The sequence below is a fragment of the Etheostoma cragini genome, chromosome 13, assembly GCF_013103735.1.
Source record: "Etheostoma cragini isolate CJK2018 chromosome 13, CSU_Ecrag_1.0, whole genome shotgun sequence".
Classification (NCBI taxonomy): domain Eukaryota; kingdom Metazoa; phylum Chordata; class Actinopteri; order Perciformes; family Percidae; genus Etheostoma; species Etheostoma cragini.
The window spans coordinates 11,759,164-11,769,441 of record NC_048419.1 but is presented as its reverse complement, the minus strand read 5'-3'; the positions used below and the strand labels follow the sequence as shown (position 1 = coordinate 11,769,441).

At 38.5% G+C, this 10,278-nt stretch overlaps 2 protein-coding genes across 2 annotated transcripts in view; one reads left to right on the top strand and one right to left on the bottom strand.

Moving 5' to 3' along the window:
• Nucleotides 1–3,251, bottom strand: part of spag7 (sperm associated antigen 7) — a 5,739-nt gene extending 2,488 nt beyond the window's left edge. The window contains exons 1-5 of the mRNA XM_034889168.1: nucleotides 3,085–3,251; nucleotides 1,644–1,711; nucleotides 1,008–1,096; nucleotides 816–900; nucleotides 647–736 (exon numbers count right to left, since the gene is read on the bottom strand). Coding sequence (XP_034745059.1) covers nucleotides 647–736; nucleotides 816–900; nucleotides 1,008–1,096; nucleotides 1,644–1,711; nucleotides 3,085–3,169 — 417 coding nt within the window. The 5' untranslated portion in view covers nucleotides 3,170–3,251. The remainder of the gene's footprint in view (nucleotides 1–646; nucleotides 737–815; nucleotides 901–1,007; nucleotides 1,097–1,643; nucleotides 1,712–3,084) is intronic.
• A 1,954-nt stretch (nucleotides 3,252–5,205) lies between these two features.
• Nucleotides 5,206–6,108, top strand: defbl2 (defensin, beta-like 2). The gene is made up of 3 exons (XM_034889169.1): nucleotides 5,206–5,326; nucleotides 5,633–5,744; nucleotides 5,855–6,108. The coding sequence occupies exons 1-3, from the start codon at nucleotides 5,269–5,271 to the stop codon at nucleotides 5,874–5,876; spliced, it is 192 nt and encodes a 63-aa protein (XP_034745060.1). The 5' UTR covers nucleotides 5,206–5,268; the 3' UTR covers nucleotides 5,877–6,108.
• The last annotated feature ends 4,170 nt before the right edge of the window (nucleotides 6,109–10,278 follow it).

Below are 10,278 nucleotides of genomic sequence, written 5' to 3'. Positions count from 1 at the left end.
TGTGTGTGTGTGTGTGTGTGTGTGTCAGTCTCTGGGGGGGAACTCAGCAGTCCCGCCGCTGCAGAGAGCCGACAGGATTGAAACAGCAGCCCCTTCAGCAACACCAGAGTGAAAAAACGTTACATTGGTGTTAAAATGTATTCAGGTTGGCAGCACTGTCTGAAATGTCTATTGCTGAACGTTTTGATGGTAAATGTGAGATGTTCGAGTCACACACGTCTAGTTAAACAAGGAAATAAATATGGCCACGTAGGTGTGACGTCAACCCGTTCTCAGTCCCACTTGGTCATTGGCTCTCAGAGTCACATACTGATACAGAGTCTGGCACGGGGGACTGCTGGGATTGGTTGAAGTTGAGGGAAAATACGATATCTGGTCAAATTTGATAAAAGGTTTCGGTGATTGGTCAAAATTGCAAGTCGCACCAAAGTCACAGTGATTGGTTCAATTAGCGCAATTGCAACATCGAAAAATCTCGGAGGGACTGTACAGCGATAGGCCGTAGTGAGATAGGCGCTGGGACCTTTACGCAAATGTGAACAAGTAGCTTATTCAGATATGAGAACAACGTAAAATTGCCATCAGATTAATGTAAAAGAGTGCATGTATGAAAGGAGCCTCGGTGAGACAAAACAAACAGTCTTACTTTTAATCTGCGCCGCTGCTCTGCCAGCTTTGGGTCCCACTCCTCTCCTTTGCGATAAGCTTCTAGCTCCTCATCTGATGGCGCAAACTCCTGCCATAGCACAAGGTGGAAATAAGTCACAGTTCCCCACATGATATCTAACACTATATTAAAAGCTAAATATTCAGACCTTCTTGAAAAGCATGACATAACGGCTCTCCTCGTCCTCTCCAAAAGAAAATGAAGTCAGACCAGCCACTTCTGCAACATCATGCCTATTGGACAGAAAGGAATGACGTGTTAATTGTGGTTAGCGTTTGATCAAACATATCTTTTTTTTTTTTTCGTAAAATGAGCTTATTATGAAGCAATCACTACTTACAATATACTCCTTTCAATCTTCCCCATAGGATTGTATTTTCGTTTCTGTTGTGAACTGTCTTGAATGAAATCAGACACTTCTTTCTCCATCTATTCCAGAGACATAGGGAGTCAGTCTGTGTACTTTTAAATGTGATAAATACCGACAGAGAAGAAGACAGGCAACAGGAACTCTTTGTTACATCAGTGGCCACTTTATTATATAGACGTATACAATCTAATGCAATCCAATACAACTGTACAACCATAAAGTCTGCTTTTAGGGTGCCTTCAATGTTTATGTTGGCGTCGTCATAAAAAGGTGTTTATTCAATTATATCTTTTAGCATTTATGTCAAAGTTAAAGGTGGTTGTGTAGTGGACTGCAGTATATTGAGGTGTTTCTAATATTCTGTCCCGCATATCTAAATAAAAAAATGCAAAAGAGTACCAACTACTCAATATAATGAAGTCCAGTACAGCACCAGCTCTAACCATAACCTTGGTAATGAACATATAATTGAATTTGTCAACAACAACTATTCTTATAAACGCTGCAAGTTATATTGGATTGCATTAGATTGTTGTGGTGTACCTAATAAAGTGGCTATGGAGTGTATATTCAATAGTGTAACAGATGTGACACTTAAGCTTTCACCTTTTTCCTAAACTCTGCTTTCTTTCTTCTCTCATCTTCCTCCATCTTCTTGAGTCTTGCTGCTTGCTCTTAAAAAAAAAAGAACAGATTTTAAATTGTCAGGCGTTTCCAGTTTCTATTGTAAAACACAGATCACATTATCTTATAGCTACAACCGGCCTGCTCATATTTTTATAGACTTAAGTCACGAAAAGGCTAATAACGAGACAGACTTCTTGTAATCCCTAACCACATTTCCAGAACATTCAGGGCAAGTACACAATGACTCAATTATTTGTTGCATGTGTCTCCAGTCAAACAGCTTCTGATGTTTTATTGCAAGCTATACTCATAACAGTTAATGAAACAGATTTGGTTAGTTTTTCTCATCGCCGTCTTGTGGTTATGTCCTCACAACAACTTAAAATTAGATGACGTTTGTTTATTTGTAGCAACACTATACTCAGCATTGCCACAGTGTCACAATTCTCGGCTGGGCTCTAAAAAAATAAAAGAACAGTTTCACGTGAGATCTTCAAACCATAAACATTCTTACTAAAATTACTTAAAAAGTACTATTAATTCTTTTATATGGAGCCTTCCAGAAAAGGAGCTGCTGTTTGTCACTCTGAAAGTCTCAAAGGTAGCTTTCAGTAACTTTTAAATACATAGGTGATTTAACATCTATCTATCTCTATAGCTATAGTATTTATCACTACCAATTAAAAAATATATGAATAATTATAACGTACACTTTTTTACAATATTCAATTTGTCTACTTAAAACATGCCCATAACCTGATCTTACAGCAAAGATGGTTCAATGGTTTTCGGCAGAGAGAAACTAGCAAAAACTATGAACATGAATGGAAATAATGGGAGAGAGAAAATGATATCTTAAGGTAGAGCACTATGAATGTTAAGAGAAAACTTATTTTCTATGTCAACATTCAGGAGGCTGCAGATGAACAGTGCTGGTTGTTTACATGGTGCTTAAAGCAGGTTGCGTTATGTAACAGCAGCGCCACTTGTATTCTGTCTAGAGAAACAGTTTGACCATGGTCTCAGATTTAATCTAGTCATGAATATGATATGGCCAGCAGACTTCGCCATTTTGATTGTATCGAATGTTTCAAAACAGTGAACCCTTTTTAACACAAGTCACTCTTAGTTCATAGTTATTCAGAGCATCAAAAAGCTTCGTTGCCCACATCACTAGCTAGTCTAGACTGAGACCTCGGGTCTGCAGCAGTCTGCGGACGTGCGGGCTGCGTGGTCCCTCGAGGCGGTGCTAAAGCAGGGCCACAACAGCGCGAGCTCAACTGGCCAATGGCAGCACCAGCAGTGCTCTGGTCGCCTGCCCTTCTAATTTTTGACACAGATCTAAGTCCCTTTTTATATCCATCTGGGCTGTTTTAAAGTAATGCAAAACGAGTCCTTATGTATGCGAAACATGAAGTACCTCGAGCCTTTCGTCGGCTTTCCTTGTCGCCGACTGTTGGAGGCTTTTCCATCGAGTTTAAGATTGAGCCTAGGAGGTCCGCCATCTTGGAATGATAGGGCACACACCACTGTTTAGGGGAGGTTGCAGGCAGGCAGGTCGATTTGTTGCTAAAAGTTGCTTAATGGCGTGATGTCATTACGCAAAGACGTAAACTGTATAATTACGTAAAATACACAATTATGTTACTCAAATTGAATTATAAACCCGTTTTTCATGATCAGTTTTGTTTAGTTATAGGCCATATACGTAGGCCTACATAAGTTTGCTTATTCCTATTTCACAATAACAACATCAAGAACAACAAGGTCGAACAATTACAGCTCTTAAGTGGATACTTTTTTTTAACCTATAGTAGCCTACTAGTAACCAAACAATAGTACTCTCGACAGAATGTGTTTGTTTGATAAAATAGTAGCTCGCTGTTTAGTTTGTCTTGTTGAAACCATGCTTCTTCTTCTGCTGCTGCCTCTGGGGTTTGAGGTTTGCAAATTGTATTAAAATCTCCCAGCATCTTTGCCTTGGGAGCTTTTAATTAAGTGTGAAGATCTTTTGTTTGTCCAATAATAAATATAGGCCTATAATGCAGTAAATGCAACACTTTCAATGGGTCTATTTTGCATAATGAGTACTTTTACTTTCGATACTTTAAGTGCAATTTGCTGCTAATACTTATATTATATATATATACTTATTTACTCAAATATGTTTTAATATCATTTGCTTAAGTAGCAAATGTATCACATTATATATAGAGAGAATGACTTATGCACTACTGAAGCCCCACAATGTGATTCACACTGATGAGATGCACACAATTGTACCCAGAGTAACCTTAAATCAACATTCTTTTGGTCATTAATTGTAAGATTTTTTTTCTTCTCTTTTTTGTCATACATGCAATATCTTATAAACAAAGGAGTATGCTGTAGTCATGGGATTTGAGATGGGAGAGCTTGAAAAAGTTTTTGTTCTTCTCAGAGAAAGTGCTTTTAAATTTGGCAGGTTGCTAAATGTTATGAATTACTCTGGTGCTGAGCAAGGTAATGCTGCTCGTCATGCCAATAAAAAGAGTATTTCAAAAATGCACTATTGCAACAAGTACATCTAATAAAACAAGCAAAGTTCCAAAAAATCTGTGTGTGCGTGTGTGTGTGTGTGTGTGTGTGTGTGTGTGTGTGTGTGCCTGTGTGTGTGTGAAAGAGAGAGAGAGAAAATACACTCAGCTGTCCACAGTTACAGTGCGCCTTTGAGCTGTGAATGCTTCATCATTTTACAACAGTCATGCCTCAATGTCAATTTAAAGATAAGTCTTATCTCCAGTTTGTGTGTGTGTGTGTGTGTGTGTGTGTGTGTGTGATTGAGAGAGAGAGAGAGAGAGAGAGAGAGATTAAACAAGCAAACATCGTAACAATCACAAGGGGGCATGCTATGCAAGTATATGTCTATGTCTATGTCTAGTTATGCATCCATGCCTTGTGATGTTATTGTTTTGTTAACAATCCTCCCCTGTGTCACTGGAGCAGCCTGTTTTGTGCTGTTTGATTGTAGTTTCACACCATCAGCAATAACACATGAACTTTTGCCATATTCAAAAGTGGGCTGAGCTGTGGTCAAATAGAGGGCCGCCCTGAAAACAGCAGGATAGATTTGTACTGCTTACTGTGTCTAAAAAAAATAGATACGTTACTATTTCACCTAGGATTACAATTTTTGGAAGGCTTGTTCGTTTGAAGGAGTCCTTTAGGGAACAGCCATATACGGGTGTATGTAAGTTCTATAGAACGGACCCTTTTTTATTTTGATTTCTCTGATGGTACAGGTAATTTGTAGTATCTCAATCACAGAAAAGGCTGTATAATAAAGTATTGTTGTGCACGAAAAACTTTACACATATAATTACAGTATGGTTCTTTGTAAAATGCCTAAAAGTAATCTTAAATTCTCAAGAAGCTGCAGCTCTGGACTAAGCTGAGTAAGCTGATGGTCCCAACTTTCAGCCCTCAGACGGCCATCATTCAGCAATGCTTTGTTATTGTGATTTGGACAGAGCACGACAGGCTCCTCCCCCGTGGGTTGAAATGCTGTATATATGCAGCATCAGCCTGTCAACAACAGTGTCTGAAAGCTTATTGGTACCTAAACATGAAGGGACTGAGCTTGGTTCTCCTTGTGCTTCTCCTGATGCTCGCAGTCGGGGAGGGTAAGCAATGGATACACCCATTTTCTTCCTCTGCAAGATCAAATCAAGCGAATCGTGTTGTGGCAAATGTTCAAACTAGACTGTGCTCATTGGTTGGCTTGCTTGTGTGGCTCTGAGAAGAAGACAAAGAAATTATGACATCACAAAACAACTGATTTTGTTAACCATTAAGTAATTTTGTTTTTGTTAACTTCTTTTCAAGATAAATGGATTTAATGTTATTTGTTTATAGATGAGTTCACAAGTTAGGTCAATATTCATCAGAAATATGGGAAGAATTTCTAATTTTTTTATAATTATCAACAGGCAATGATACAGAAATGCAGTACTGGACATGTGGGTATAGAGGACTCTGCAGACGGTTCTGCTATGCTCAGGAGTACATCGTTGGTCATCACGGTTGCCCTCGAAGATACAGGTTGGTCTGCTAGGATCACAACTATGCATACATTTATTTGCAAAGGCCGCATATAAATGATTGCTAATTGTGAGATTATCTTAAGCTGTACTGTCTGTACTCATTTTCAGGTGCTGTGCTATGCGATCTTAGCATCTGCATGCACCAGTACGAGGTCTGACATCTCCAGCTCAGGTGTGATCCTGGTTTACAGAAGGCATTATTCTGGACTAACCAGTGTGACGTTTCTCTCAATCAACCCCTCTTGGTCATCTAACACGCTATGGGATCTGACAATGAGCTTTTGAAGTGGATTTTATAAACAGCCAATTTTACAGCTATTAGGTGTGCAGCTGCAATCCTGCTGCTCAGATTTGTTTTTCTTGCTTGAAACCATGTGTGGCTGATCCTGTATCTCACATTTAATTATGTTTTATTCGGTAATCAATCATTTGTGAGCAGTTAGTTTTAAATGCAGTGTTATCAATAAATGCATGGAAATAAATTGACTGATGTTTTGGTTTGTTGCCGTTCAGTTAGGGTGAACATCACTACCATCTTTAATTAAACCTTCCCAAATGTAATGCATAGTCATTCTTTAAAGGTCCCATGACATGGTGTTTTTTATAAGCTTTTATAAAGGCCTTAGTGGTCCCGTGATACCATATCTGAAGTCTTTTTCCCAAAATCCAGCCTTGGTGTAGAGTTACAGCGACTACAGCCAGTCGCAAAATGAGCTTTCCTTAGGATGTGCCATTACTGTGTCTGTAGCTATTGAGGGTGGGGGGGGGGGGCTTGGCCAACCGACCAACTGACACATTGCCTGTTTGAAAGCCATAATGTCTCCCTCTTTCTCATGGGTGGGCCAAATTCTCTGGGCGGGCAAAGCAGAGGAAGGGGAGGTAACCTTGACCCTTTTGACCTCATAAGGGGCATTTAAGATTCCAGATCGGCCCATCTGAGCTTTCATTTTCTCAAAGGCAGAGCAGGATACCTAGGGCTGGGTTTACACCTATTGCCATGTCTAGCCACTGGGGGACCATAGGCAGGCTGGGGAAACCCATGTTAATGGTAAAAAACCTCATAAAGTGACATTTTCACGCCATGGGACCTTTTGTAATATATCTAAAATGTAGTTATAACACAAACTCTGCAGCCCATCACGTTTTTGGCTTGACTTTAGGGAAATAACATCATGGAAAGCAGTCGGAGCTGATTCTGGCATGCTTTCACTCAGCAATAGACATAACACATTAATGGTCAAGTGACCCAAATAGCTTTGATTGAATAAAGCTTTTGTGAATGAAGTATTGTGTCTCTGTGTTTATGTTAATTCACCATTCTGTCTGTCTGGACAACACTGTCTGGAACAGACAAACAATGTCACAATCCACCATTGCAAAGCAAATTCCTTGTCATACTGTCTGCCTTTCTTTGTCAAATATCTTTGTCGGTGAACTTTGTTTTATTTCATTTATTTAGGAAGCAATAGCTGAAAACAAATTCCCCCCTGAGTTTCAGGCAACATCATTACTGGACAACAAGAAGTCATGATAAATTAGCAAATACTAACAACTATTAACCAACTGACTATAAAAATTAAAACATTTTACTGTCCATGTATTTACTGAATTGTGTTAAGAGTTAACAGAGCCAGGTTCTGAAGATGGTTAATGACTGTTCCGGGCTAGTAGGTGTTAAAGGCATGGATGCTGCTATTTTTTAAACACGGGCCGCTGTATTGTGCCATCCTGCATTGTCATCTGAGTGGAATCTTTGTGCTATTCAGACAGTGCAGCGTGACCAAACTACAAAGGGGTAACCCCCCAAAAACCTGTTTACACAAGGCTGTCTGTCTTCACTAAGCTGACAGCTTAAAACAGTAAGTTATTACAGGATGGATGTATTTTTAACTCTAACAGTATAGACCGTTTTCACTGTAGATAAACTAGATTTTGAAATGCTGTGGGTGCTTTCTACAAGTTGAGAAGAAATCACATATTGATAGTCTAATTAGAGATATCGATCCGATATCGATACCAGTATTGGTATCGTCTCCGATACTGCCTAAAACGCAAGTATCGGCGTCGTGAAGTGCTGGAGTTCCGATACAACGTAACAAAGCCCTAAAGAAAATCTACGTTACAGTACTTTATGTTATTTGTTCCATCATAGCTGACTGTCAAACTGGATAATAAAAGCAATTTCTGTGGCAACCATTGTTTGTGTTTGTTCCTGTTTCACAAACAGTTTAACCTGAGCCACACCGACAACTAAGATAGAAATCCCATCCCATCCATGCAGGGATGGTAGTATACACACTGGTATCGGATCAGTACTCGGTATTGGCCAATGCACTTGTTCAGGTATCAGAATCGGTATTGGGAAGCAAAAAATGGTATTGGAGCATCTCTAATTCTAATGCTAGCAACAAGCTGGTCTTTAACACTGAAGCCCAAGTTGAGTACGAGTGCAGAGTGACTTGTCAAAATATATTGGTAATTAGAAATTATTTAGAGAGGAAATCAAAGACACTTTAACAATAGTGTTACTGCTATGGCGTTGAGAGTAATTCCTAAGACTTGTTTTCAAGTGAACACAATAAAATGGCCTCCACTTCATTAGAGGGAGCACTCTAAGTTTGCAGCCTGCCCAAGAAAAAACAACTTTTTACAACTTCCAGTTCCTCAACTAAGCAACTCAGAAATCCAGACTAGTAGAAACCACTCCAGTGTTATTCTCAGCTGTGTGATTTTGGTAGGTGTTATGCTAAAGTCAGAGCACTTTAGATAATAATTCCTTAAAGGACTTTGACCAGTCTCTTGCATTTGAGAGGCATCTGTTGTGGTGCTGCCTACCACCACTATAAACCAGTTGCTAGAGTGATGACATATTCCAGGTGTTGAGCAATACCTGAATTTCATTTAAAAACATAATTATTCTTTGTACATGTCCATTTTAAATTGAGTATTTCTAAAAAATACAGAAAAAAATGAAGATGAATGAATTCTTTTTAAATGCCATACCACACAAACACAAACAAAAGTAACACATGTAAAATGCTTTGCAGTAAACAACAATAGCCCTGCAATAAACATTATCAATTGGGATGCGATTGTATTATAAAGTAAAGGTTTTGTTATTTGCATCCAGACCCTGTTCCAACCTAACTTTGGACAGGAGGTCTTTATGTTGGATGATCATGTAGACTTTGATAGGGAGACATAAACTGCATGAAATAACAAGTCCCTTTATACAGGAGCAGGTCACATGGGCTGCACTTCCCACATACAGGATCAACCAACCTGACCTGATCCAGAGGAAGTGGATGGATTAACTCATCACTTCATTCAAAGTAGGTTGGTAACATCTTTACAGATGCTGTAATTATCACTTGAATAAGAACACTAATGGGCAGACCAGCTGACTACTTGCTGAACATGTGAAGGGTAGCGAAATGTGAAAAAGCTGGCATGACTAATGTGATGTAAAACATTCAAATTTATCTTCTTATTCAGGCATCCAAAACTAAATGCCTCCCTGACAGAACAGACATTTTCCCCGAGAGTTTACCCTGAAAAATGATTTTAGGAAAATCAAGGTAAAACATCAACTTGAATTGCAAAGAATGTGGTGAACTAGTTCAAGTCCTTCGAGTCGTATCAGTGCAAATTTAACATTAAAAATCATACACCCATAGAGTTTATGTATTTGTTCGCAATAAAGATGTTTTAGATGTTTCATACTTTCATGTCAGAAAATTTGTAGATGAGATGCAAGTACGCAAAGGTACAACCATTGTTTCGTCAGGGCTTTATTGTGTTTCTGACAAAATATGTGATCAAAGTTTCATTACTTAAATCTTATAATTGGGTTGTAGCTAATCATTTAAAGGTTAGCTACAACTGAAAGTTGCTCTGCTGTCCCGAAGAAAATATCTGGGATTTTGTGTATTGGATATGAGATAAAATTTAGAAAATGTGAGCATAGTGTTGGATGTTAAGTTAACTTTCTTTGGCATCCAGAGGTCTGCTGCACAAAGAGGAATAACTGAATAATTATCATAACATTAACATAAATAAAACCCATAACAGCGCTCTCAGCAAAAAGCCAGATGACCAAATTCATCTAATTCATGTCTCTGGAATAAGTCCTCATAGTTGCAAATACAAAACATGTAAATACACAAAACAAATACAAAAGGGTGTGCTTTCACTACAAATTTTCTGACCATATTTACGTTTGGTTTCTTTGCAACATTAAAACCTAGACCTGAAGGTTTTTGCCTTCAAAACTACATTCAGGTTTGTTTTTGCTCTATAAAATTAATTCCAGATATATGGTTTTGATTTCGCTGGCTTCAAGGAGAGACGCACAATTTTGAAGAGCAAATACCGCACACCATTGTGTTGTACACTACTATTACTTGATATCTGAGCATTACACATTTGAAAAAGCATTATTTCTCACTGCCATTAAACTCTGTTGAAACAAGAAGTGTTATATCTCTTACACCCTATTTTGTCTGTGATTTAATTTCATAAAAATAAACATC

Coding starts and splice junctions, on each gene's coding strand:
- defbl2 (XM_034889169.1), top strand. CDS start 5,269: ATGAAGGGACTGAGCTTGGTTCTCCTTGTGCTTCTCCTGATGCTCGCA. Junction 5,327..5,632: donor GATGCTCGCAGTCGGGGAGG/GTAAGCAATGGA, acceptor AATTATCAACAG/GCAATGATACAGAAATGCAG. Junction 5,745..5,854: donor GGTTGCCCTCGAAGATACAG/GTTGGTCTGCTA, acceptor ACTCATTTTCAG/GTGCTGTGCTATGCGATCTT.